Source organism: Stigmatopora nigra, chromosome 3 (assembly GCF_051989575.1).
Source record: "Stigmatopora nigra isolate UIUO_SnigA chromosome 3, RoL_Snig_1.1, whole genome shotgun sequence".
In the NCBI taxonomy this organism is placed as follows: Eukaryota; Metazoa; Chordata; class Actinopteri; order Syngnathiformes; family Syngnathidae; genus Stigmatopora; species Stigmatopora nigra.
In genome coordinates this window covers 9,773,611-9,801,599 of record NC_135510.1, presented here as the reverse complement: position 1 = coordinate 9,801,599, position 27,989 = coordinate 9,773,611, and the positions used below count along the sequence as shown (strand labels likewise).

The 27,989-nt window shown below is 38.2% G+C and overlaps 4 protein-coding genes across 16 annotated transcripts in view; 2 read left to right on the top strand and 2 right to left on the bottom strand.

Moving 5' to 3' along the window:
- Positions 1 to 76: 76 nt before the first annotated feature.
- On the bottom strand, positions 77 to 6,616 carry slc30a4 (solute carrier family 30 member 4). 3 transcript variants are annotated; one of them, XM_077713345.1, is made up of 9 exons: positions 6,458 to 6,616; positions 4,778 to 5,000; positions 3,604 to 3,868; positions 3,190 to 3,336; positions 2,667 to 2,820; positions 2,020 to 2,236; positions 1,516 to 1,621; positions 1,295 to 1,429; positions 77 to 1,076 (listed from the first exon to the last, which is right to left on the bottom strand). In XM_077713345.1, exons 2-9 carry the CDS (start codon positions 4,913 to 4,915, stop codon positions 922 to 924), a joined length of 1,317 nt encoding a protein of 438 aa, XP_077569471.1. In that variant the 5' UTR covers positions 4,916 to 5,000; positions 6,458 to 6,616; the 3' UTR covers positions 77 to 921. The 3 variants fall into 3 exon arrangements, with proteins under 3 accessions (XP_077569471.1, XP_077569469.1, XP_077569472.1); XM_077713343.1 differs by lacking the exon at positions 6,458 to 6,616 and adding an exon at positions 5,804 to 5,952; XM_077713346.1 differs by lacking the exon at positions 6,458 to 6,616 and adding an exon at positions 5,612 to 5,694.
- bloc1s6 (biogenesis of lysosomal organelles complex-1, subunit 6, pallidin) lies at positions 5,654 to 7,953 on the top strand. Of its 2 annotated transcripts, none has more exons than XM_077713348.1 (6): positions 5,654 to 5,864; positions 6,233 to 6,290; positions 6,471 to 6,621; positions 7,018 to 7,105; positions 7,184 to 7,270; positions 7,376 to 7,953. In XM_077713348.1, exons 2-6 carry the CDS (start codon positions 6,254 to 6,256, stop codon positions 7,493 to 7,495), a joined length of 483 nt encoding a protein of 160 aa, XP_077569474.1. In that variant the 5' UTR covers positions 5,654 to 5,864; positions 6,233 to 6,253; the 3' UTR covers positions 7,496 to 7,953. The 2 variants fall into 2 exon arrangements, with proteins under 2 accessions (XP_077569474.1, XP_077569473.1); XM_077713347.1 differs by lacking the exon at positions 5,654 to 5,864 and adding an exon at positions 5,880 to 6,053.
- A 6,348-nt stretch (positions 7,954 to 14,301) lies between these two features.
- On the bottom strand, positions 14,302 to 16,855 carry mibp2 (muscle-specific beta 1 integrin binding protein 2). Of its 2 annotated transcripts, XM_077713766.1 has the most exons (8): positions 16,579 to 16,855; positions 16,000 to 16,090; positions 15,766 to 15,811; positions 15,436 to 15,619; positions 15,285 to 15,356; positions 14,844 to 14,950; positions 14,661 to 14,751; positions 14,302 to 14,567 (listed from the first exon to the last, which is right to left on the bottom strand). In XM_077713766.1, exons 1-7 carry the CDS (start codon positions 16,602 to 16,604, stop codon positions 14,666 to 14,668), a joined length of 612 nt encoding a protein of 203 aa, XP_077569892.1. In that variant the 5' UTR covers positions 16,605 to 16,855; the 3' UTR covers positions 14,302 to 14,567; positions 14,661 to 14,665. The 2 variants fall into 2 exon arrangements, with proteins under 2 accessions (XP_077569892.1, XP_077569893.1); XM_077713767.1 differs by lacking the exon at positions 15,766 to 15,811.
- Positions 16,856 to 22,928: 6,073 nt separating this feature from the next.
- The window catches only part of plekha7b (pleckstrin homology domain containing, family A member 7b), a 48,120-nt gene continuing 43,059 nt past the window's right edge, over positions 22,929 to 27,989 (top strand). For 7 of the 9 annotated variants that reach the window (XM_077713417.1, XM_077713419.1, XM_077713430.1 and 4 more), the window contains exons 1-3: positions 22,929 to 23,078; positions 23,191 to 23,267; positions 23,355 to 23,412. In XM_077713417.1, coding sequence (XP_077569543.1) covers positions 22,996 to 23,078; positions 23,191 to 23,267; positions 23,355 to 23,412 — 218 coding nt within the window. In that variant the 5' untranslated portion in view covers positions 22,929 to 22,995. Of the gene's footprint in view, positions 23,079 to 23,190; positions 23,282 to 23,354; positions 23,413 to 27,989 lie in introns of all 9 variants that reach the window. The other 2 variants (XM_077713429.1, XM_077713425.1) reach the window with 2 other exon arrangements.

Here is a 27,989-nt window from a genome sequence, read left to right as displayed (position 1 = left end):
CACACACACAATCTTAATACATAGGCAGTACAAAAGAATGACTCCAAGTCTCCTTTAAAAAAGCAACACTTAGCGGTTGAAGACAAATCACAGTATTTTATTCCAAAATTAATTCTGATTTGGCTGTATATGAGTAATATGAGCTAAATAATAAACAGAATACTGAAAGATTTGAATCAGTGCAACAATACTGTCAGTCACATCGGGGCACTTCACACATCATCCAAACATGCTGCTTACACAAGCAATTCTGTAGTCATGTTAATCTTGTCATGTGCTGAAAAAAATTAATTCAAACGTCAGTGTTGGTCTGACTTGCACAATATGATTGGCAGATCAAACGTGACTTTGGTTAAGGGCTAGAAATATTCAATGTACAAAAAGATGAAGTGATTCATTCAGTCAATTGACTCACAGCAACTGATTAATGCTGATTTGTTCAGTATTTCGATATCCAGTTCAAAATACATGTACTAGTTGTAGGTAGGTGTCAACTCGTGCAGCTTTGTCTCAATAGTATCTAGTAAGCTAAAGTTTGTGTTTTACTAGCACCATATGACTGGGCCATCAAAAGCATGTACAAAGGGTTTAAAGTAAGTAACATAACACTCAGGCTAAAGATGTAACCAATGTATAAAGCAATTGCCATAATCCATGAGAAAATTACAGATAAATAGGCCTGAGTGGTGAATGCAAAGATTGGGCATTGGGCATGAAAGTTCATGTTTGTCCAGTGAATAAATTGAAAATCAGCCAACGTTGCACAAAAGCGTAGTAATTCTTACATCAAGAGTGCACCACCATTGGTCCACTTTAGTACTGGATGGTGCAACAGCCAGTGGCCACTTACGTGTACTCGCCAACTTGTGGCATGCCATGAAAAAGTGCAGAAAGGAAGAAGTGAATGCAGAAAACCTTTCTCTAATCACTTAGTTCCTGACAGTGTGCACAGGTTCGTACACGCCTTTGCCTGTGTGTTTGGACCTGAACCGTGCATCTGGTCAAACCATAAGTATGAAGCAGAAGGTGGCGAGCTTTTGCCTGAACATCCTCCCAATTGCTGGCACTTGAAGGCGCTGGAAGCAGAAAGAGAAGAAAACAATGCTACATAAGAGGTGCTGAAGTTGGAAAATATAAAATGACCCCATAACTTTGGGAACTTTTTCTTATAACTGCATACATAGTTATTTTCTGAAAATGATTAAAACTATTAAAACGTCCACCTTTCATGACCTCAAATGATGTTGAGCTTGTAAAAGAATGAATGTTTGAAAATTGTGCTGAACCAACTCACTTAGTTGAAGGTGTACAAGCGCTGATGTCTTGTCAGCAGTCAGAGCCCAAACATTCAGCTCATCTACAGACTGCACATCCTCCAGCTTCAGGAGATCCTCTCTGATTCGATCTATGTCTAAGTGTCTGGGCACACCTGTATGATGAAGGAATAGTGTGAGTACCTGGGTAAAAAAAAAAAAAAAATCAAGGTGGCACATTTGGGAAGAATCCGATACTTGCCTTCCAGCACAATAACTGTTGTGTCTCGTATGATGCGGACTGTGGTGAAGAGAACTAAAACTGAGAAGATGTATGTGCATATAGGATCTGCCAGTTTATATTCCGGCTGAGGAGAGAGAAAGGGAGTGAAGCCAGAGAATTAGATGTGGGTAAAAGACTCAAATCCATTTAAATTCATCAGCCACTTAATGAGATCAATTTACTCAATAATTTATTGATAGAGAAATGACTAATGGACTCCATTTCCTGATAGGTATGCCCACATTAATGGCTTTGTCCAGTTATTTTGAGGAAAAAGTACATTTACACTTGTATACAAGATGTATTCTAACTACTACTTCACATTGTAGCAAAGGGTAATTTTTCAGTGTTGTCCCATAAAAACATATATCAGTCATAAAACATTCAATGTGAGGTCACTTTAGTGAGAGACTGGGAAAAAAATTCTATTTTGTTTCCATATCATTGGTAAGTTTAAAAAAAAAAGACTTTATTCCAAGGTACCTTGAAGCGAACAACGTATGCAGCTATAAGGACCCCGACACTCTGGAGTAGGTCACCCAAAGCGTGGATGAAGGCGGCTCGAACGGCCAGACTACCGTGTGGTCTCTGGTTCCGGCCAGAACTTGCAGAGTGCGACTCTGAAGGAGCTGCGGCATTGTGGGAATGACCGTGACCATGAGAGTGAAGATGACCACCTTGGTTTAATAAGAAGCCCATTCTAAATAGGAAAAGCATGTTATTATTCTCTTATAATACTGTAGCTACACTGTCAATTACCCAAAGACAAAAACTCACAAGCAAGTTCTTTGGAGTCCGGCTGTTATGTACGCCCATATTTAGAAAATATATCACACTTTAAATTTAAAATCATCACTTCCAAAGAAGTCTCTCTTACTTCAAGTACTCTGATTTCCTCCCACATTCCCAAAAAAAACATTGGTTGAAGAAACTAAATTGTCCTTAGATAAGAGTGCAATTGTGAATGCTTAGTTGTCTCAATGTGCATCACAAATGGCTGGCAGCGAATGAAAAGTTTATCGCCTACTGCATTGTTAGCTGGGATAGACTCCTGGACCACCGCGTGCCTCGTGAAAATAAGCGGAACAGATCAAAGCCAAGGAGAATTTGACAACAACATTGAGACTCACATGATGTTGACAGCAACGCCCACTGCTGCCGTGATGATCATGACATCACCATCAATGTTGAAGTCTTGGTTTATCGTCCTCTGAACTGCCTCGAAAAGCAGTACTGCCGTCAAAATGTAGATAAGCGCCACACTGAGTACTGCTGATATAACCTCTGCAACAAAAACAGTCAGGTATGACAGAAGCTCAATCTCTGAAATACAGATCTAGTATAATAACAATTCCAAGACTGCAACGTAACCAATGACAAGGCAGTGTGAAACTTTTGATTCAGATCTATGTTAAGTTATGCCAAATCTGAAATCATTAATCAAGCTGCCTTTAATATTCTTAAGCAGTTGTGAAAAGCAAAATGCAATATTACATTTGCATTCCAAGTACACAACTTGTTTCTCATGTATTTTATGTTCTGAAGAATAACAGCACAGTGCTTCTGTGTCTAACAATTGTTTGGCAGTTTTCAGTCATTCCTCGGCTTAGAATCGTCACACATCATTTTGGGGTGTTGAATGTGGAGCCTTACCAAGGCGATGAAGTCCAAAAGTGAATCTTTTGGTTGGTGGTTTAGTGGAGAGCCATAGCGCCAGCAGAGAGAACAAGATACCCACCACATCGGCTAGCATGTGCACAGCATCGGTCATGATGGCTAAACTGTTAGACACATAGCCACCTGAGAAAAAGCATACATTGATATCCTTGTTATTCTGGTATGACAAAATTGGCACACCATTAAGCACACATTTTCATGTGATAATTAACAAAATGTATATGTACATGGCTAAAAGTAAGAAAACTCTCTGTGACTGGAATAGTTTTTCATGATGATAAAATACAATCAATATTATGAACAATGATATATTTGCCAAAATGTATCAAATTTGGCCACAATCCAATTCAAGGGCATACTTTGGCCACCCTGGGCAGAGACTCTGCTTACCTATAATTTCAGCCATCATGAAGAGAAGGTAGAGCACAGCTGCAATGCCCAACCGTTTCATCACCTTCTTCTGTTTCATGGTCTCCCTCTTTTTGGTGCAGCTGTCGCAAGGATCCATGTTCAAGGCCGGAAGGGTCGGACTGGAAGACGTTTCCAGTAGAGAGTCATCATCTTCGTCGCGTCCCACAAACACCAATGTGTTGACCGCTACCCCATTGGATGGAGCCCCCGCAGAGTAGTCTGACATCTCACCAGAGACCACCACCTTAACATGGAAGGCCATTTTCATATTTAATTGAAATCTTTGAAAATCCGTTTTGAGTTCTAGGTACTTGTAGATTTTCTGTCTTTCTGAAATAAATCAGTGAGTGCACTAGTATTAAAAAAAAATGTGTTCCCAATATTGCCGTGAAGTGTATAGAATGAAGTGTAAACTAAAAATTTCAAATAGTGAAAGCACACAATTTTCATCTAGTATGATTTACCTCATTGGTAAATTGGAAACACTTTATTGGAAATGGAGTTGCTTTAATTGAGAGAGAAAGAAAATTGTCATATTTCTAGGGCAATAAGCCACTATTTTATCTCTCCATTTAAAAGCAGCCTGGTGTGTTATAGTGATATGTATTGCCACTTTGGCTGCATTCATAGACTAACTACTAACATGATCTAAAAGCACTCAGACTTACTATTTTAGGTGTAGCAGCGTGCTCTCGTAATGTACATTATTGAATGCACTGGTGATAGCACTGGAGTTTACATTTATGAGAAAGCGAGGTATTTACAAGTTCATTTGAATACTTTTGTGCTTTCCCTTCATAGTGCTGAATTTAGGTAATAGACGATAGAGTAATAGACAGATTTGTTTGGTAGTCATTAAAAAAATATTTTTTATCTCAAATGTGTTACTACAGGCATGTAACGCAGGTATAGCAAAGATTGAAAAGCAGCCAATTTGTGACTCCACGTGACTAAGATTTTATGACTTTACCCATGATTTGCTTAGGTTAGCAAAAACTTTACTCAGCTTCCTTGAAAAGTCATGCGGTCTGAACTTGAAACAGACATGATTTACCTTCATTTATGCTTACCAGAGAGGAGACAATCCTACTATATTAAAAGACATGTTCATCTCTGGGATATTGAATAAATGCTTTGACCAGCTTTCCAATACCTTCAGCTTGTTGAATTTGGGTGCTTCATCTTCCACCAGCTCGTCAGAGAAGTCAAAAGGCGTCGTGTCGCTGCTCATGTCCATGTTGTTTTGCTCTTTCCTGAAGGTGGAGCGCACCTTGTTCAGCAAGCTGGACATCTTCAAAAGTAAACTGAGTCCGCCTCTGCATGTAGCACGCCTTTCTCCAGACTAATGATTCACATCACGTTTATGCCTTTGGCACCTGGGTGAGATCAAAACAATAACTACTCATCAGCATGTACATTTTTATTGTGTTTTCCACTTGTAAACCTTTGTTTTTTTTCCAACTCATATTTTAAGCCTGTATGCATCAATGTTCAAGTTACAGTGAATGGGATGTGTAGTGGTTCATGTCAATGTCCATCACAAAGAATTGTCATCTGCTGTTGTTTGTATCATGTAGTATTGAATAAATTGAGATTGTGTCCATCGTCCTCATTTAATTTGGTGATGATTGACTTTAGTTCTCATTCGGTATTTAGCAAATTTAAACATTAAAAAGTTTTATGACGAAAACATTGTGCTTACTGGTATCAATATTCTGATATTTTCAGATGAGGAAGTGAGTGTAAGTAGAGATGCTCACAAAAAGTTTGATGAAGATAAATCGCAGTTTTCGAAATAACTTTATTTTTGTTAAATTAAGCAAAAGTAGGAATCATAGAGCCAAACGCCACAATTTAATACCACCAGCATATCACTGTTATATTTCCAGAAGAACTATTTTTTTGGAATAACAAAGTTAAAATAAATTCTTTTAAACGGTGGACGGCTTTTAAACAAGTTACCGTTATTTTAATCAAAATACTCAACCGCAACTTGATAATAAGTGGAGATGGCCAAGTGAACAAAAGTCAACCGACACAGCTGTGGGTGGCTACACAGTAACAGGCTAGCTCGCTATACAATCAGTTAGGCGACTCCGGTTCAATTTGCATTCTCATGGAGGAAAAAAAAACACATTATTAAACAGAAGCGACAGTTTCTTTGTTTATGTTTTTTTACCTCAACCTGGCTGACACATGTTTCCAGTCGTTTCAACTAAGTATACTACTACACTAAAAAGGTAGGAAAGAGATGGGAGAAGTCAACTAGCAAGTTTGGTGGAGAAGTGTGCAGGTCACGTGACAGCCCCTGTCACAACATGTTTATTAGCTGCAAAACAACTCGAATTGTAAACGCTCTCGTTGTTTAAGCAGCTTTTCTTTCCACAAATTACACGCAGGAAAACGCCGTGGCAGAGAAATTCCAACGGGTAATCTGTTGTCAAGCGATCTTAAACTTTCATTCTTCGGATACGTGGTTTTTGAATGAAATTGAAGCCAAATCATGATGTACATGCTAGCTAGCTTATATTCCTCTCTGCAGTCATAACGTGTCACGAGATCGGTCTTGATAAAGCGGGCTAAATTCTTTTTTGGGCGGCTTTTACAGGTTCTTGAGTCGAATAATTCAATGGAGGAAATGGATGATGACGGAAACTCATCTCAGGGTGAGTTTGCTCATACTAAAGCTGTGGCATTTGGTTGGGATCTAAACATGTCAGCAGTAAAGTTAGTCTTAAATCAAATCAGATGAGAGGTCAATTGCCTTCAATGGCAGCAAATGAATTAATAATGAGGTAAATATTGAACTGCTGATATCAATTTGTACATCTACCTTAATTCTTTAGATCCACAGCACGATCAAGCATTGGTGAAAGTCTCCGACCATCTGGCAAATGTATACGTAGATAAGGAGGCTGTGTACAAGCTGACAGAAGGCTTGCTCTCACACTACCTACCTGGCTTGCAAAACTCCAAACGTACCCTCCAAGAACTTACGTGAGTTAACTAAGAAGCGCCAGATCATCATTTGACTGCTGAACTAACCATATAATGTACTAAGTACTGTAAAGTGGAGCACAATCCATTCCATAGCGTAGTTGACCTTTAGGTGGTCACTTAATGTCACTTAAGTCACTTAATGTGTAAAATGTGAAGTTTGATTGTGAACAACATTATAAATATTGGGAATAAAAACAAAGAATAGGTTTGATTTAAATATATAATGCACAAAAAAATTGAAGGAAATCTGCCCCTAAATACAATGTTAAAAACAAAGGTTACACTGAAATGTTAAATTCAGCTGGCCTAACAAATGCATCGTACTGGGGCCATAAAGCAAGTTGAAATATAATTAGCAAATCCTCTTGATAACAAAGCACTTCATTCCCTCAGACAAAATCAGCTCATATTGTTGGACACACTGGATCAAGAAGTCACCAAATTTCAGGAATGCAATGCATTACTTGACCTGAATTCATTGGTACGTTTCACCGCCATTAGCAATTATTGTGTCACCATCAAAGATGAACATGTTGCATAATCCGGTTTTTGCCTTCAGTTTACAGAAGCCAAGGTCTACCACAACAAACTGGTAAATATCAGAAAAGAGATGATTTTGGTCCATGAAAGAACAACAAAACTGAAGGTAGTTCTACACTTGTCTGCTTTTTTTTAGTTCCTCTCTATACATCAATCATGGTAATATTTTCGTGTTACAATGGCAAAATCACTGAATCCAATATCCTTTCAGAAAAGAGCTTTAAAACTACAGCAGCATAAACAGAAAGAAGCACTAGAGAGGGAGCAACAGCGTGAAAAGGAGCTGGAAAGAGAACGACAACTTATTGCTAAACCTGCTAAAAGACCATAAACTCTTACCAAAATTGTGTTTTGACATGTTTTTGCCTATTTTCTACAAAATGACAGCTAAATGTTTTATGTTTCAGTCATATTACTGTAGGAGCATTGTTGCTCTGACTTCGTAGTTAGGGGTTATTTCCAAAAAAAAAGGTGTTAATATAATCCCTTCAATTAAGTGAACTAGTACTGGAAAGAAAGTTACCCAAAGATTGCTCGGTGGAATGCACTTTCAATTATGTCTGTTTTTGTGTAAATATGCTCAAAGATCCAAAATGTCATGTTGATTTATCCAGACATGGGTAGAACCAAAAGTGGCGAGTTGCTAAATCATGGTACTTTCAAATATTAACCCTTAATGAAACATTCGAGAGCTGTCATCTGCCTTTGTTGAGATATTGTAGTAATATAATTTTAACTCGCTGCCTCCCAGGTGTTTCATTTAATAAAACATTCTGCTTTTAAATGCTATGTATCATACTTGACTGATTTTATTTCCGGGATTGACATGATCAGTATTTTTTTTTAGGTTGATCCTTATCCTTAGTTCTGCATTCTGCTCAATGTTTCTTGGTCAACTATGAACATAATACAAATAATTTTTAATATTCATTTAGATAACATTTTAAAAAGTCCATTACATATATGTGCATATCATCATGATTCCTAATTTTGCCTCCAATGTATACCTGTACCGTGATGATGATGATGACGACTAAATGTGGTCTTCCCTTTTACTCACAAATTGGCATTCAAGTGACAAAAAGCTATGCGTTGACACTGTTCAGCCACCAGATGTCAGCATGGACCGAGGAAAGTTTCCTTCTGAATCGCTTATCCTCACTAAGACGCAGGGGGTGCTGGAGCATATCCCAGGTAACTGTGGGCACCAGGCAGGGCCCACCTTGAATTAGTGGCCACTCATACCTTAGGATAATTTAGAGTTTTCAATGTGCCTAACCTCCATGTTTTTGGGGTGCGGTAGGAAACCGGAGTACCCAGGGAAAACCCACGCAAGTCAAAGAGAGAACGTGCAAATTCCACACAGAGAGGACCGACCTGGGAGCAAACCCTTGACCCCTGAACTGTGAGTCTATGATTTTTCCATCATATTTTAAAACATTTTTAACCAGTTTTTCATAATTTACCCATATCACAATAACACTATTTCTGACCAAAGACTTTTAGCATGAATTTTTGGCAAAAGCAATTTCTAGTTATATGTACATCTATGCCAAATGGTAAATAACCATAAATCATCACATACTACTTTGTTACTGTACTGTATCTATTGTACTTTATGAGAAGTTATTTTTTTAGACACGCTATGAAAGTGGGTGTTTTTTAGCCACTATTCCTAAATTGTTAAACAACTGATTTCAAAATAGAACAACCATTTCGGACACCATTGTTTTGTTGACATTTCTTTGTTTTCTTACTCCCGTGGACAAAAGTAGGTTACATTCCTCCACATCCCAACAAGACCACGTGTCTGTTATTTCACATAAAGATCTATATTTATACTCCACTACTACTGCAGGAAACCAACATTGCGTAGTTCAGCCTTGCTTGGCGTGAAATGTACACCACAAAATGGTCACAAAGAGGTCCAGACGAGAGAAGTAGCCATCTACTGGTTACTCATTGTGACCACAGTCAACACATTTCCCCATCCGTGTGTGTATTTTTAAACACACTTCCTTCAAATTTAAGTGTCAGCAAATGTAACATCAATAGAAGAACTGTTGTCTATGAGTAACTGGGTCAGTAGAATATCACAATTTTAAAGAAAGGACAAACATCCTGTTTGACCTCAAGTGAACACACCCACTTTTATTATGTAATATACCAAAAACAGGTCACCTTTTGACTTCAAAGTATAGAAAAGTAATGCATTTACTCCATGATCATTTTTTTTTAAGTTTTCAGTATCAGGAGTTGTTAGGAATCAAAAGTCAACAATATTTCTTTGGAAAATAAACTTGCATTCTCTGAATAACCAACACAATATAAACCACTACACTGGGAGTACATCAAACTTCTATGTGGCTCATAAAAAGTGTCCAGGCTTTTAAAAAAAACTCAGATTTACTGTTCTCCGTATCTAAGCCGCTAAAAAAAAACACAAACGTGACAGAGAGAAAAATCAAGTTCTATTAAAACCCACTCAAAGCAAAATTGATCCAAAAGTTCCATTTTAAATGTATTTTATTTTCATGCTTTAAATGAAACTCATATATCAAAGCACCAATTTTGGGCCCTGACTCACTCGCTGGTCCATTATGTTGTCGGGAGTAACAGAACATCAGACATTGAAGGAAGTACGTGACTTGTCCTGGTATGTGCATTATGCCCAAGTGTTTTTCACTTTCCTATAAAAAAAAAAAAAAACACCACTGGCTAGAATTAGTCAATTAGATGTTCTTCCTGCAGGCGTGGGTTTGATGGCATCCTGAGAGGTTAGACAGTCTGCTTTGTGCTCCTACAAACCTTTGGTTATAACTCGTCTGCTTTTAGAACTCTGGCTGTTAGAAATACATACTGCCGCCCCCTTTTTGCGAAGCCACAAACACAGCGAAGACGATGATGTCGTGCAGGGCAAGCTTTCCTGTCTTTGTAAACAATGATTCAAATGGATGGCTTAAGAGTGGGAGGCTGTGGTTTGGTTCAGACTGGCTGCACCAGGACTTTCCCAGTCCCACCATAACAGGATATGATCCTCAGGCCTACACTGATGACGGCTGCGTAGTGTAATTATTTCCCTCCGGTTCTTACCATTTGGTCGGTGTGGTGGTCGTCGTGTACAAAGTTGTTTTGCCTTATGTTAGTGTTTGACCCATCTCTCTGGAAAAATTTCCCCTTTGTGGTGTTTTTGACCAATATGACGGCAAATGATCTGACTTTCCCTTGCTCTTCACTACCACACCTTATGTAACTTTGTACGCATGTCTGGCTTTGTGGACAGGGAGACATTAGTCATTTAGTGTCTGTGACTCAACATATACAAAAATAGAAATTTATTTGGAAAGTTTTGGAATTTAACCAATGGGTTTTTTCGTAAACTTTGAAAACAACAGCGGACAGGGGGAAAACAGATTTATTTTGTAGACTGTAATAATTATGGCTTCATTTTTAAATAAGCAAGTGCCTTAAATCCTCACTATCATGTGGCGATGGGATCTTGCTATGTGCTACATTACTAATTTGATAGAATGGACATGATGAGCTAAAACTCTTAGTCCTTTTCTTTGTAAAATAAACTGGAAAATTGCAACAACAAAAAAAAAACAACAATTTTAATCCCATTTCACATATGGCCAGAAAACAACAGTTGTCATACCATGCAGTTTTGTGTTATTGCAATTGGTACTTGGTTGAATTAAAAAGTCTGACCGAAGTCACGTCTTGTGTCAGTGAGGCCCATTTTCTCCCAAATGCAGTGTAAACACAGACGTTTGTGGTCTACCACAGGAGGTGAGGAGTTGTTTTTCTCCCCCTAGTGATCCTGCAGGTGCAGCGTTTGGGACCAAAATCATGGTTCCCTCGCCACACTCACGTTTTTATAACAAATGAATGGTTTTGTTGACTCCTCGCAGACTTGTTAAGATACTTTATAAATTTAGAAAGCACCCACTATACAACTAATTTGGCGTACAGAATATTGCCTTTTTAGGACATTTGGCTTTTTGTAATGCCAGGCAAGATTCATGTTGTTTATTATTTGATGGTTTATAACATTTAAGCAAAAACACATCAGCCACTGTCACCATCACCTTTTTACCTATTTTAATCAAGCTGCAGCATATTAAGTGTTTTCTTGAAGCTGAAAATTAGGACACAAAGCAAATTAAGTTAAATTACGACCACCCTCTCATTTGCTCAGAGCTACGCTAAGCAGTCCACAATTAATTAATTAGCCCTGACACTACTCAATAAGGCTCATAAGATCGCTGCTTAAATACATCACTTCCAAATTTCACTATGATCCGTCCATAAATTATGGAGGAATAGCAATTTTAGTTTGTATCTTCACTAAAAACAACAAATTGAAATCTAGAAGTGTCCCTAGGCATTCTAAAAGGGACAAAAGAACATACCATAACTTGAAATAATGGGAATTTGGGTGTTAAGATCCTGTTATGCAAAGATTTTAAATGCTAAATATTCTTGTGTCTCAATTTGTGCTAAAATGTTAATTTAGCAACATTTATGGAATCTCATTTGGTTACATTGGAAGTACAGGATGAAAAGTAACACAATAATTTAAAGGAGCCATGTATAAAAATGCTCTTCAATTATTCACTTAGTCAATAAATGGCCCTAATATTCATCCATTCATTATCCATACCGCGCATTGTCGCAAGGGTTGCTGCAGCCTATCCCAGGTGACTTTGGGCGAAAGGCAGACTACACCCTAGTCTGGTCCTCAGTCAGCCTCCTACAAATCCAAGTCAAGCCAGTGTTTGCAAAGTCTGGGCTGAGGTGAAGATGTGAGACCTGAATTTATGGTGTTTATATCCTCTATTTGAGTCCACCACAGCAGACTTGTTGCTTCTGCTACTCCTTTGGATTGACTGTGGTGAGGTGTGTTAAGGCCAGGGCTTGCTACACAGACAAAAGACAAACAAACAAAATACCCCAAGTATACAAGCAAGATCCAGTACGATTCAGTGCTCTAGCTCTGCGGTCCGTGGTTTGAGGCAAACTGCAAGGTTTCTCATTGCTTGGGGATAAAGTAGTTGGTGTCAAAACACAGCAGGTGGCAAAACTACTCACACATTTCCCTTAATGTAAGCTACAGACACTTTCACACATTGAGATAGGAGTTAAGCAGCCCATATATGCACAAACTGGTATTTCATCAAATTATTTGACATTATTTTCATGTTTGAACAGCATTGACATTGCAAAAGTATTGACAGGGATGTTTTTAATATTTATTTCCAGCTCTGTAGTTAGTAATTATTCTAATAAAGTAAACTTTACGTGCATTGAAACACATTTTTGGCCCACCTAGATTTAGTATTGACAAAGTAGTGGAACATTTGTTTACAAATTATGCAAGCAAAGGTTAAAAGTAATCAGGATAAATAAATAATGCAGTCAAAGTACAGAATACCTTAAAAACAGTCACATTGTGTTCATAACCTATTTATAGTTATTCTCAGCTGCAAATTACAAAAACTTTTGGCACCACCCAAAACAAGCATTCCTAGAATATTCAAGGACATTGAGTTCAAAATTGCCTTCATTCTGCAAATTACAACTTCACAGAAAATATGTATACAAATGAACTTTCTGCTTTCTTTTTATGGGCTGTATTGTAGGACAGTCTGGACGTGATTTTCTCTTCTCACAGAAGGCTGTCAGCAGCAGCCCCAGTGGCGGGGCATTTAGTTATGTAACCACTTATCTCACACGTTCAAGTTTATTCCGACCTACTGGCATGCTCTGTGCACTAACACCCACATTAAAATAAACGGATGAACCTTTGCAGAAAGCTGCAAAATGTTTGACATTGACGTAAACACTTTTTCTACTGTATGTTAGGTAAGAAAGTGACAGCAAAAGAGGGGCATGCCAATAGTTAAAAGTGCATAAAAGCGTCAGTTATAAGTCACTTATTTGATTTTTTTTTTATTGGAGACTGTGGACAGTGTTTACAGTAGATTTACAGCAATATGTGTTTGTCTCAAAGATCGTCTGCTAGTGCATTTATAGTCAGAAAAGAAACATCGACGTGTTGGCCTCTAAAAGGTCGATTGTCTTGAAACAGCCTTGTGCAGTGGATAATGTATAACATCCAGAATTCAATGTTCTGTGTGGCTCATAATTTAGGCTTGGGCAATGTACATAGCATGTGTTCGTGTAATATGAATATTAATGTATATAAGTGCAACAATGATAGGTGACAATAAATGGAGTGATCATGTGAATGTTTTCTCTGGAGGAAAACAAGGTAGGTCGCGGGACATTTCCCTGATGAATGGGGTTGTAATATGATCTCAGACTCCCTCACTAAACCTCCACTCCCAATTCCAACTCATACCAACCTGTATAGAATAACTGTAAACCCAATAAACCGTATCATTCAGCTTGTAGTGGCGGTACGTGTTGTGCAGTGTGGATCCTTTAACGTGGCTGAGGGTTCATACAGCAACTAGTATGCATTGTAGTTAAGCAAACTACAGAGAAACTATACTGGCCATGTTACGCTGCCACATTTTAAGTGTTTATGACAACTTAACAAGTGGTTTCTGTCAACGGCCTCTTATACAGTAGGGAAATTTCACTTTCAGAAAATAGAGGTCTTGGCCACCTTGGTCATAGATTTACAGACCATCATTGTGGTGACCAAATGTCATAAACTTCAACTGGGGGTCTTACAGGATTCTTGAATTGTGCCAATACAAACTACAATATTCAAAATCAATTTTAGAATGTTCTTGGAACTCTTTTGCCATCATGTACCTTTTAACTGGAGGTTATCTGCAGAGGTGAGGGTATGTTTATTTACATTTTATCCACACGTCAAGAGAATCACATGGCTGTGTACTTGGCGTCATTACGACAAATATGTATTTATTCCAAGTAAAGTGAGCCCTGTCTAAATACAGATAAGGAGCACACTTGTAATTGGAGGTGACGAGGGAGGGGTGTCAAACTCGTGACTCCACTTATCACTTGCACCAAGAGTAGCATGCACCCTGATAGTAGCTGGCATCACATGCTCAGAGTGGTACATGATGGGTATCATTTTGAACGTGTCTCGTGACAGCGTCTGTGAATTTGTTTCTCTCACATCACCACAACACAAAGTTGGCTTGAGGAACATTTATTGACGTGTGCTTCCATCCTCTGAACATATTCATTCACTCTCTGGAGAGTATAGGCCGTATGAAGCAATAAATACAATTGATATAAAATGATGCTGGCTTACAATCCAGACCGGTTACAATTTGATACTTTTTTTTGTTTGTTTAAAAAGCATAGCAGTCAGCTAAATAAGCTGCCAGGTAGAAACTTAAAGCGAGCCATTCTTCAAGCAAGCTGAATAAGCGCTCCATTTTAGCTGATCATGTGACCTGAAATAAAGAACAATAATTGTAGGTCTTCAGAAATTAAGTTTACACAAAAAGATCAAATTGATTTTATTATCCCTTTTTTGTAGAAGATACCTTTGTTAACGAGAATGTTGGATAATATTCATGATGTCCCCATAGACAAAGTTGAAAAGTTGCTCCTTTGACTTGGTTCCATCTAGCTGCACTGTAGTGACAAACAGGCATAAAAATTACATTATTATTATTATTAGTTTTTACATTTAACAAAGATGTAACTTGAATACGGTAGATACTGACCAACATCAACACCTGTCCTCTCCATGGTGTTTTTGTGTTTCAAGTACATGGGCCAGACGTGGCCATCAAAGAGGCCGGGGGGGTCTGGTACCGTGTAGTTCCTTGAGCTATAGGGTCAAAATTAAAAAGTTAAAAATTGGAATATAACTCTTGAATGTGCATTGGTTTGAAATAAAGACTATATGTGGAAGAAAATGTTTCTCAATTGGGGATTTTTTTGTTCCAATTTGAGAATTGGGCAGTTATTAAAATGTATTGATTAAGTTGAACAGTTTTGCAATGTTTGTAATAGCCAAATAAATAAAATTGGTTCCGAGTTTAGCATTTTAGTCAGGAATATCAAAGGAAGGAGTAACTTTGGTAAAGAGGTTTTGATTTTGAAACCTCTTATTGAAACGCCCGGCATAATTACCAAAATAAGAGTCACATTTGAAAACCTACCACCTCCTCTTTTTGCATTCTTCATAGGGGATGGAAATAAAGAACCGCTGGTTCAGCACGTCGATCAAAGGTCTTCAAAAAAGGGTAAATCAAATTATTTTCAAATTTATTACTAGCAATAGGTGAGTCAAAAAAAGAGATAAGTCCTTACTGGTAATTGTAAAGCAGAAAGCCTTCCACAATGAGGATGTGAATCTCCTCATTCTGGTCAGACTTTGGGAGTATCTCCGTGTCCAGGGTGTTATTGACGCCATGAGACTTTTCAAACTTCACCGGATTATCCAGCCATGCGTAGATGGTGCTCATCATGGCGTCCATGTCCAGTGCAGTGATGACTGGAATGGCAAAGTTGATAAGATGGGAGGGAAGGGAGAAGAAAAAAACACAGCACCCAAATGAAAAATCATTCGCACACATCATAGCGCATGCATGTTATTATACGAGAACGCACACAGATCCTTCCATAAAAACTCGGGCTTACCATCATACTGCTTAAAGCCATCTTCAACTTCAATCTGATCTTGGGGCTGAAACACATTGATAAGATGTACCAAGGTACATATGCTAGCTCTATATACTAAATAAAAGGAAGGATTTATGGGTGGTGTTACATTTAGTAACGATATTGTAATAGCCCACTAGTCAGCTTCAGTAATTCCGATTTTAAAAACTAAGAGTTAGAGAGCAAAAAGGTAAACAATGGGTTGAGACTCACCTTGAAGAAGTCATCTTGATGTACCACACAACAGTTGGGCAGGGTTTTAATCAGACGGTTGGTGAGGGTGGTTTTCCCTCCATTTGTTACGCTAGAAAGAATAGATAAAAGGGCTAATGGTTAACCATTGGGGAAAGTAAGAGTGATGATTATCAGCATTGCTTCCGTGTATAACAGTTTAAGTACTCCATTATCAATTTAAGAGTATTAGTAGTTATCAATGCACGTGCCAACTCACTAAAAATAGAAATTATAACATGAATATCGTACTGGCTAGAGTAATTTTAACTCCCTGCATTAAATGTATTCATCATTTGGATGATGAGGCTCAGTCTGGCGTTAGTTCAACGTAAGAAGGCACCACCTACATATCATATGTTTTCATAGTGTACAGTCTTGTAAAACGCCGATAGAACACGCGGTGGTGAATTTTATCTCAAATGCAAGGACAATGAGCTGCACTAGGCATAATTTAAACCATTCGAGAAGAGCTGCTCTCCCACGTGTCGTGGCTTCTTTTCGGCCTAGTGATTCGGCCACACCCGGCTAATATTAGCTCCATTCATTTGTGTTACTCACCCGCCAATGCCGATGATGTACTTCATGGTTTCGCTGGTGGTTTACGGGTTGAAGAAAAAAAGTGCCGTGTAGTCAAAAACGCCTATAGACGGGTGCTAATTGATCGGACTGAAGAAATCTTAAAAAGAGAAGGTTGCAGGAAACGTCAACTACTCGAGTCGTCCATGGTACTTGGTTTTTGAGTGTGTAAGGTAAGCCCGGGGAGCGAGATGTCACTTGGACGCGGTCTTCCAGCGAGAGAGGGCCGAGGGAGGCTTGTCACTTCCACACATACACTACAAAGGCACGCCATTGGTTATTTAAACACTTTCTCCGAGTGTGACGCAACTGTCTTGCCCAATCAGAGGTCTCGGCTAACCACAGTCACACACCCTAAACGCCCCCTGAGCACGTGATCCAAGAATATGACTTTGACATTTCACTCAATTTACAGTCGAACCTCGTCATACGACCACTCGTCATACAACATTCTTGTCTTACGACGAAAAATTTGATCGAATAATTCACCCGAGATACGATAAAGGTTTCGTGATGCGTTTTGTCCACGCCAGGTGGCCATGGCACTGTCTTTTTTTGCATCTGTTTCGTGTATAAAATATTTCTGTAATATAATTATTTTTTATATATTTTTGGTGTTTTTTCAGAGGGTTGGAACAAATTAATTTGTTTTCAATTAATTTCAATGGGAAACGTCCGCTTGAGTTATGAAAAACTTGTCATACGATCCCAGTCTCGGAACGGATTACGATCGTATGTCGAGGTACCACTGTATTTTATTGCTAAAATTCATTCGTCCCTGTAAACATTAACACTGACATCTGCAATGTCATTTTTTACTGCTTAATTTAATGAGGCAGGTTTACAATCAATGGAAAGCTGTTTGAAGGTCAATGTCCTTGAACTTATTTTCCCTGCCCAGCAATTTAATAGGCATTTTCCACCACTATTTTATGACATTCAAATTCAAAATTGACATCGGGCATTTTGGTAATACTCGTGGTTTTATTCCTTTTTTTAGTACATTTTAATTACCAGTGAAATACAGTCTTTATAACAGTGCTCACATTCGAATTTCTGGTGAAGTGAAAAACTGGATATTAAGAATATCAAAGTAACTGTTTATTCATGCAATATAGTTTCACTGTAAAACAAAAAAACTAACAAAAAACTACACAATACAATAGTACAAATATTGGCAGCTGTTGTTCCCTGAATGGTATGGTTTAAAAAAGGAAATATCCCTAAAGCATTATTTGTCAAATTAACAATAAACTACATAAAACTATATCCCCTATAACTTGTTTTAGTTGAAATGTCCAGGGAGAACATGCAAACTCCACACAGTGAGGAATGACCTGAGATCAAACCTGAAACCCAGAACAGTGAGGTTGATGGGAAAACCACTTGCTCACTGGGACACACAAATGACACCAATGTGAAAATATTTATGACAATTTGACACGTCTCATAAAAATACTGGCTCTTCAAACATGTACAGTGTGTAGTTCAGAGGTCCCTGCCATGCTGTCTTAAATTAAGAGTTTTCAGTTGAATAAAAATTGTTTACATCAGCGGTGGCTGATCACATCAGCTCTGGAAATGATGAATCATTCATTTTCTGAAACACTTTATCCTCACACAAGGGTGGCGGGAGGTGCTGAAGCCCATCTTAGCTGACTTCGAGGCAGAGGCGGGGGAAACCCTGAATCGGTGGCCAGCCAATCGCAGGGCACGAGGAGACGGACAAGCATTCACACTCATATTCATACCTAGGGGCAATTTAGAGTGTCCAAACAGCCTACCATGCATGTTTTTAGGAATGTGGGAGGAAACCGGAAAACCCGGAGAAAACCTACGCAGGCCTGGGGAGACTCAATGCACGTGGACCGACCTAGATTCAAACCCAGGACCCCTGGGGTTGTGAGGCCCGACGGGCCAACATCTCATCCGCCGGGCCGCCCTCAGGAATGTGAAATTATACATTTTAAAATAAAACAATTTACAGCTTAATTTGGCATTGTAACTTAAGCGGTTAGAATGTGTAAGAAGAAATAATACTTTTTAGAATCTATTATTGCGCAACAAATTTTCCTTGCTTATAGCCTTTTTCATGATTACATATGAGTACATGTATCTAGTGATTGCTTTGATTTATATGTATATATATATGTTACAATATTGGAAATGTCGTGAACAGAACTAAAAAAATCAATTCATTCCACTGTATGATCTGTTGACATACTTTAAGAAGTAAGTCACCTACTTTTCTTTTCCCTCCTCAGATTATGAGTGCATGCTAGATATGCTTTGTCTTCTGTCTAAAGTTGAAGATATTGGTGAGTCATCGCAAACAAACTCATTTATGAAACTTCATTCAGGATCAGTATGGACAAGCAATCTTTAAAATGAATTTTGGAATCACTCCCATTCCGAACCCATTCCCATCGATGTTTATATCTACAATGTGTTTCCATATTCTGATTATAGGGTGACTATTTCCAAATAGCACAGTGACTGTATTCAATACTGGAACTTTTCATTTTATATATCTACTAGTGTTTTCTGTGGGGAATTTTCTGCACAAGAACTGTGCCAGGAGAGGGTTTCAAGTGACACTTCTTATATCATGTCTCACATATCTTCGAGATATTACAGGTGCCATTAACCTAGTGTACAGACTGTACATTGAGTGTAGTTTTCATTATGTATTCCTTGAGAGGGACATTTCACCTCATGTGTCCACATTTTACACCACATAAACACATTTTATTCTTCATACTTAATGAAATGTCTATTTTCCTCTGCTAAATACACTTGTGATGAACATACTTATATAATTTTGATTCATTTTCTTAATCTCATAAAGGCATGAAGAGACAATGATCAGATTTCCAAGAAGTCATCCACTAGTTCTTGACTATCAGGCCCCAGACCGGACTGGTGACCATAGAAATGTAAGTACCGAGTAGTCAAGAAAGAATAGTAGGTCAGTTTTTGAGATCAATTTAAGATGTCAGCTGGCCACATTTCATATCAAGTATTTGTTGTAAATCTTGAATCAGAGAAGTGGCCATTGATTATCCCACGAGAAATGAGAGGATTATACATTTGAATTCTGTGGAATTCCTAAACGAGATGAAAAATCAAGGACGTTGGTAAAAGTGACTTATTTGTTTTATGTATAGGACTTTGACTGCCATCTGGTGGATTTCCATTAAGTTCAGCGATTAGTTGTGTATTACACTATATCTCCAGAAGATGTCCCTGTTGTTGTGTGTTTATTTAGTCTGTTGTTTGTTCATGTCCAAGATCACTTTTCAAGAACCATTTTAATGTAGGTCAATATTTCCAATCATTGTGTAATATTAAGTCATTTATGCTTCTTTCAGGACAAGAATGAGGTGGTTATGAGATCTACATTTCTGAGATGAGGTATGGCATTTAGATTGTTTCGGTTGTCCCGCATAGGTTTTTATCCAGCTTTATCCATTGTGGGCCCCAATTTAGAAAATCATGCACGGATATGTCCACAGGCATATACATAGAAAACAGCAAGATGACAGGTGACAATATGTTACTTTTATGAAGATTTCTAAAAAAAAAATGTTGGGGGGACATTTAGAAGAAAAATGAAATAGCAAATTACACATTTCAACATAGGTCTAACTCATCTTTGAGGACATTTAGTAGACTGAGCATGAGAAAGTCCCCAGAGGCAAGGACAATATCATTGAATCACCTTGCTGAACCACTGGCAGCTCAGATGCAGGAATCAAGCTGAGATTATGAACAGCAGTGCTGCACTTGCTGTTCATACAGTATATAAAAGACAGCACGTGTATTATTTTCTGTGGGTAAATTAGTGTGGGGTGCCAGTGATGATAAATCATGTCAAGGTCAAAAAGGAAAAAAAAGATGGTTATTAACACATTATGTACAGCATTGCAGCATTGATATATATATATATATATATATATATATATATATATATATATATATATATATATATATATATATATATATATATATATATATATATATATATATATATATATATATATATATATATATATTACATACTGTGTTAATAATCATCTTTTTGTGAATAACTGTGCCCCACAACTGTTTAGCAAACCAATTCCAGTAGACAAAAGTTGGCAGGGCTAGGCTCCAGCACCCCTGGTGCTCTTGTGAGGATAATCAGTACATAAAATGAATGACTTATTGATTTTAATTGACATACAATCGAATAAATTACACTTTGTCACATTGAAAAATAATGTACAATTTGTATGACAGTGTACATTTACATTCCCCCTTTTCAAAATGACTCCTCACACAATTGATGGCTGGACTCGTGATTGGAATAGCAATGAAATGTGGCCTCGGAAGACGTCACACTCTGGCATGGAAGTGTTTGTAACGCAATGAGGTAGTGACACTTTCAATGTCAAATTGTGTCAAAATAACTGAGCAGATTGAGATCAACTCTTGGTAGAATGAGTGACCACAGAGAGTAAGTTTCGCCAAAAAATGGAAGGTAAGCAAGCCACTGCTGGGTAGCCCAATGACTAGGTGTCAGGAAGTTTTAAAGGCACATTTTTATATTGTCATGAGGCACATGCTGGTTTTATGTGCGATCACAGCACCACATAAATCGCTACACCTTAGCTGTGGTTGGCTTTATTGACGAATCTATTGTCAGCTCCGGGTCAGAACTTCAACCAGATGCCACAAATCAGCACCAGCAGCACATTGTGAAAAGCTGTTAGAGTATTTATTTGACACCCGTGTTCTACGCCAAACTCGTGAAATTCTGAATGCACAGCTGACATGGTGAACTTTTAAAAATATTTATATTTTTTACTCATTTGTTGCCAGTGACGGTGACAAACGTCCAATCTATTTGAACTGGGATGTCTGGCTATGAAGGCTGACTGTCAGTCCTCACAGTTCAGAAAGGATTAATTCTGCTGTCAACAACAGGCAACAAGTCCATACAAACATACACTATTACAATAGTATGCTCTGTAGCACCTCTTACACAATATTATCTGATGCATGGTTGACTTAGGACTGTAAAAATTGTGAGGTTTTTGTTGTAGTCATGGCGATCAGTGACCACCATCTGTGATCCAGTTTCCTGTTCCTGTATTTCTTGACATCGCAAATGGCTTGCCCCCAAAAAAACACTTCATTATGGCTGTAGGAAATGCTTCGGGATTCCTTTGGTGCAAATGGGAGAGTCCCTGTTGCAACCTCATTTACAATTTTTTGGTATTTTAAGGCGAAGTTTGTCAACATGTAGAAAAAAGGACAAGTATTTGATTTTAAATATTTCTTACAAGATTTTTGGCAGCGGATGAATGGTTAGCACGTCGGCCTCACAGTTCTGGGTTCACATCCATGTTGGTCCTCCTGTGTGGAGTTTGCATGTTCTGTCCAGGCCTGGATAAGTTTTCTGCGGGAACTCTGGTTTCCTCCCACATTCCTAAAAACATGCATGGTCGACTGATTGTACACTCTAAATTGCTCCTAGGTATGGGTGTGAGTGTGAATAGTTGTCCGTCTCCTCGTGCCCTGAGATTGCCTGGCCACCGATTTAGGGTCTTCCCCGCCTCTGGCCTGAAGTCAGCTGGGATAGGCTCCAGCACCTCCACAACCCTAGTGAGGATAAAGCGGTTTAGAAAATGAATGAATGGAAAAAAGATCTTTGGCATAGTGACAAGTAACAACAACAGCCCAAAGGTGGCACTTTTCGTTCTATGCAGGGGTGGCGAACATGCAGCTTTCGAGCCGCATGCGGCTCATGACCAAAATTAATGTGACTCTTTGTTTCGTACTATATCTTGTATATACTGTGGCTCTTTGCCTTATATCATGTTTCTCCTATTTTTATTCTAATACTCAAATTCACAGGGCCCATTAACAACAAATAATAAGTATTAGTGGAAGAAGTATTATGGTGAATAATATGGTGTTAATTGTGTGGTTGTATTTTTGGCAGGTCACAGCATGGTGTGGCTCTTTGACTCTGAGTTGAAAATTGTTGCTTTTTGTGTCAAACTTGTTTGCCACCCTTGCAATACTAGTACTATTGCTTCCAGTAAAGAGGACAAGGAGCGTACAAGCTTATACAACTGTGTGTACAACTATACGTGTTGGATAGGATATCTTCCATAACAAACAACCGCTGAAAAGGGGTGGCAAATTGGCTGTCTGTCCCTTTAAAAGTATGCAGCTTTATCCGTGGGATTATTTGAGCTCCGTGGACAAATTGACTGAGGGAGAAGGGACGAGCTACGGGGAAAGGGAGAGAGAGAGGGAGTGAGAGAGAAAGAGAGAGAGACAGAGAAAAAGAGAGAGAACGAGGGCAAGGGGGAGGGTGGGAAGGAGCCGAGCCGGAGAGAAGGAATCATGGCGGCACCGCTCGGACGGGACACCCTACCTGACCACTGGTCTTACGGAGTTTGTAGAGATGGCCGCGTGTTTTTCATCAAGTGAGACACTCTTTCGCCAGTCAGCCTCCTCGATGGAATGAATACTTGTTGAGAGGTTTGTTCTTCCATCGTCCACTAAGTAACAGGTGTCATTTTTTTACATCCCCTTCAGCGACAGAACTCGCGGTACCACTTGGCTTCATCCGCGGACTGGTGAACCTGTTAATTCTGGACACATGATACGTTTAGGTACGCCGCAAAAGGTCCGAATTGAGGACGACTCGCCAGGCTCGCCGTTACCGTAGTTGTGATTCGGTATCCTGTTCCTGTGCTCAGATTTGCCGAGAGGATGGGAAGAAGGCTTCACGGACGAAGGAGCGAGCTACTTCATTAAGTGAGTGTTTCCCTGTTGCATTGTTTTACAGCTTTAGATGGGAAGTATTTTCCGTGTGTACTTCGCGGACGCCTGGAATGCAATGGAATTATTGCCCTCAACTATTGGTGCTGCTAACACGTCTAGTAATCGGGTTTGATTTGCGGAAAAATAACACAGTGAGGAGTGCTACTGGATTGGTGACAAATAATTACTATTTGCGGTGTGAGTAGAAGTAATCTAAGCAGAGCAGGAAGAAGGAAATTAAAATTCTCCTCACATGATTTATGCAGGACCTCTAGTCTCCAATAGGTAGGTGTGGAGTGGAGGTTCGGTGTGTGTGTGGGTGTGTATGGGGGTGTGTGTGACAATGATAGAGAGAGAGAGAGAGAGAGAGAGAGAGAGAGAGAGAGAGAGAGAGAGAGAGAGAGAGAGTGAGAGAGAGAGAGAGAGAGGTGTGACCTTGTGGTGACAGAGATGTATAACATGATTGCATTATTGAAGCAAGGAGGACAGATTTTCCAAAGTCACAAACTACAATGTAATTTGTTTTGGCCTCCTTTGAGTGGAGGTGTAAGAGTTGGTAAAAAGGACCAATTGTGCTGTGATGTATCCTTTTCAACTTTTGCAGATGATTGACACTAGTTATGTATAGATTTTACATGTATGCATGCAGGCATGTCTTTTATGTGTTCATCTTAAACAACTACCTGGTTATTAATGCATATCAGTACTGTAAGAGTGTAGTAACATACAATTTCAGCTCAGTTTCCCAAAGTACATGGTTCGTACATTAAAACTTAAATATTTGGAAATCAATCGATTTAGGTGATGTTACTAGTAAATCAAACTTAAAGTTTAAACTAAAATTGCAAGAATTATAGAATATAAAAATAAATACTAAGCAAAAATAATTGTAACATTTGCATTGGTAACTTTAATTGGGAAGCCAAAAAGGGGTTGAAAACAAGAGACCATAGTTAAATAGGAGTTGGGTTGTTAGGGGGTGTCTTTCATGCTCAGTAGTCTCACTTGTATTTGTCATGATGCCATTTGTCACAACTGCAAGATACTACTCACGCACAGTCTGTTTAGTCAGGAGACCCCCAACACTTAAGAGGTGTCTGTGCAGAAATTCCAACAGGAGTTTGGAAAAAGTGCAAGTGAAACAATGTGAAGATGTAAAAGCAAAACTGCGCAATACATCCACAATACACAATGTATCAATAAAAATTGTGTTCATTAAGGCAAGGCAGATGTTGTATGAACATAATTCTCAGAGAAAAGGCCACAAAAAGAGGATCGTATTTAAACAAATACACCAGTTGGTAAGCACTAGAACAGGGGTGGCCAAACTTTTCGGCCCGGGGGCCACATTGACTTTAAAAATTTTACAGATGGGCCGGGTCAGCACAAGATACGATAGATATAAAAAAGTGCATCCGTTATCAGTACATATGAAACATAAACAGAAAAAAGGACTAAAGAATTAACATACTCATCACTCATCTTTAAAGTGAAAAGTATAAAGTACAAAGTAAAGTAAAAAGTAATGTATTAACAAATATTAAAATGTAATTTTAAAAAGATAGAGGGGCTGTAAAACACGAAAAACAAATAAGAGTGGACCGAGCGACTGCCACTGGCTTTCGCGTGATGGCGCCATCTTGGGGGAAAAAAACTACATTATTTGGACAACGTTGGCGGGCCGGACTAAAAAGCCTAACGGGCCGTATTTGGCCCGCGGGCCGTAGTTTGCCCATGACTGCACTAGAATAATCCCTAAAAGTAAGAGAAACATGCCATTCAACTCACATTGTGTGGCTCCCCAGGTATTATACCTCATATTACCTTGATCAATCAATTTTTACACCAGAAATGAAAAATATATAATGTCTACATGAAAGTTTTGCCTTATTGTGACCAAGACATTAAAAGATCAGTGTGCTCTCATGACAAAGAGTGGTTCCATTGATAAGAATGAATAATATATCCATCATGGTGATCAATTCATCCCATTTTACTGTATCTGCATTATGATTGTTCTACATTTAAGGTAGTGAGTCATGTTATAACCAAATTATCATCATCAGACTTTTGAACATCACTTATTAAACAGATCCGCTAAATTTGGACTGAACAGTAGCCTATTGTTTACTTTGCACCTATGAACCCATGACAACCTTTCAGCCCTCAAGCCACTAGATTATTGACTCAGGTTATTCTCTCCTTGAATAATTATCACTGCAAGCACTATGAATAAGAATCACAGTTTCCCACCCACACGCCTGATATCTTAGTGGAATCATGTTCATTTTGGAGAAATTACCACTGTGTCTGCAGTGGCAGTAGAGAGCAGTATACTCTGGGGAACAACGGAGATTCCATGCTGCTGGGTATGCTGCAGAGAAACACGACTGCAGTAGAATCACATTGAGGCAGAGCTTTGAAAAGCACTGTACTCACAATCAGTTCTACTGAGTGAAAGTAGAGATACTATGTATAAGTAAGAAAATGTATAAGTAGTAACCACATCAACCAAATTATTTTTGTCCACGACTTCCATTTTTGTTCTGTTTTACACATTTTTTCGGTGAATTTTAATGATGTTTGTGCTGCAAGAGGAGTGCAAGGAGATTAAAGTCTAACCTGTCAGCCAAAGGCAAAGTTCTATCATTGACATCTATAAGTAATTGGATGCAGACATTATTGACCTTCAGTTAGCCATGCTTTATTAGGCAGAGAGTTTGAAAATTGCTTGTTCAAAGTTTGTTTGTTGCATCTTGTAATGAATGGCCTAAGTCCGTTTTATGTAAACCTCACTGCAATCTGCGTAGTTATCCCTGGTTGTTAAAATGTTTGTGTTTTTCTGATACAAAGTTTACCGTATGGGAATTACAAGTTATATATGGCTTTACTTGGTAAAACCTTTCTTTTTATTTCATTTTAGAGGCATTCATTCTGTGGCACATTCAAATGGATTGAAATTTATCACACAAATCCTAATTATTACATTATAATATGATACCGAATGTATTTATTACATTAGGAACAGAAAAGTCAAAAGTCCAAACTAAAATTACACACTGACCCAAAGCAAGGTACAAATTCATTTTTGATAACCCTGTAATGGTTTTAATATAAATATACATTAAAAAAAATTCAGTAGTATTTTAATGTTTTTTTTTTTTTTAATATTCCAATCATCCAATTCAAATGTTATAATTTTTTTCAGTAATTGACAGTGTTTTTACCACTTGACAAATAGATGTCATGTGAACAAATTAGTTTCTGCTAAATGTAGCACAAGCCCCAGAAGTTTGCAATTGGGCTTTATAATTATATATTTTTTACACATTTTAATCATGGCCATAAATAACTTTTCATTATGCATGATGAGTAAAAGGGAGTGAGGGGGGGGGGGGGGATCTTGTCACACAAAGACAATCCCAGGGGTCCATGACTACTTTTAACACGCCACTGACCAGAACTCTCATTCTTTAAGTCACTATTTAAAGGTTGTGACCAGGGGAAACGGTTGGAACTTGAGTCAACTGCAAAGTTAGAGGCTCTACGTCCAAACAAGACAATTAAAACATTACTCGTTATTTTAGTTACACCACACAATTTTGACTGACATTTGCCCATCATAGTGTTATACAATTGACAAGTTCAGATCAATTAAAGCAATACTGTTTCTTTTAGTATAAGTATCATTTTGTTTAAAATAGGTTTGCCATAAATGGTATAAAATTGATCATTTCATCTACCAATCCATGCAAAATGTGATCATAACAATACTAGTAAAGACCGCATTAAAACTTTTAACACTGAATGGACCAAGTTAGAAAAATTGAGCTCTATGACTTTATTTGATTGCGACATTTATGGGTAGTTCCTTTGAGAAATGGTGATAAGTGTAAGATGAGTGTGACCTTTGCCTCACAACTCTTTGGGGAGACATATTCTGTTGATGTGACCACTTATTATTCCGTAGTGGTGCAAGAAGAGTACAGTCCTGCTCGACTTTAGCTCTGATAGTTACCTTGATTAATTGGTAATGTGAATGATGCCAGGTTTCTCTATTTCTCCCATGCGCATCTTGGCTAATTAGACGTCTCTGTCACTTGATTAAGAGTACTGTATGTTTTGAACTGCTGCACTTGGCCAATTAAAGCTTCAGAGGGAATACATACTTGTGGTACATTTTTATTACTTTGTTTTTAATATATGCATTTGATTAGTGTAATTAGTGCTTATTAGTGGTGAACCTGTGAGGAATATTGCGTAATATTTGCTTAAAATAGATCTAGTATGTGTTTTGAAGGTATGGTGTTTATACCTCTTTTATTATATTTCTGTGTTATATTATTTAATTGATAGTCATTTCAATTCAATGCATAAAGGTAAATTAACAATTTTCATTATGTTCATACCAACGTCGGATTTTGGGTGTAGTAGCTTTAATACAAAATCCTTTAAAAAATGAATGAATGATGTTACTTCCAAAATGGCTTTTTTTTTTTTTTTACTTATGCTGTTAGCCAACCGGGAATGCAGCCCTTAGTGGGTGGCCCTTACCAATATCATAGTGCACT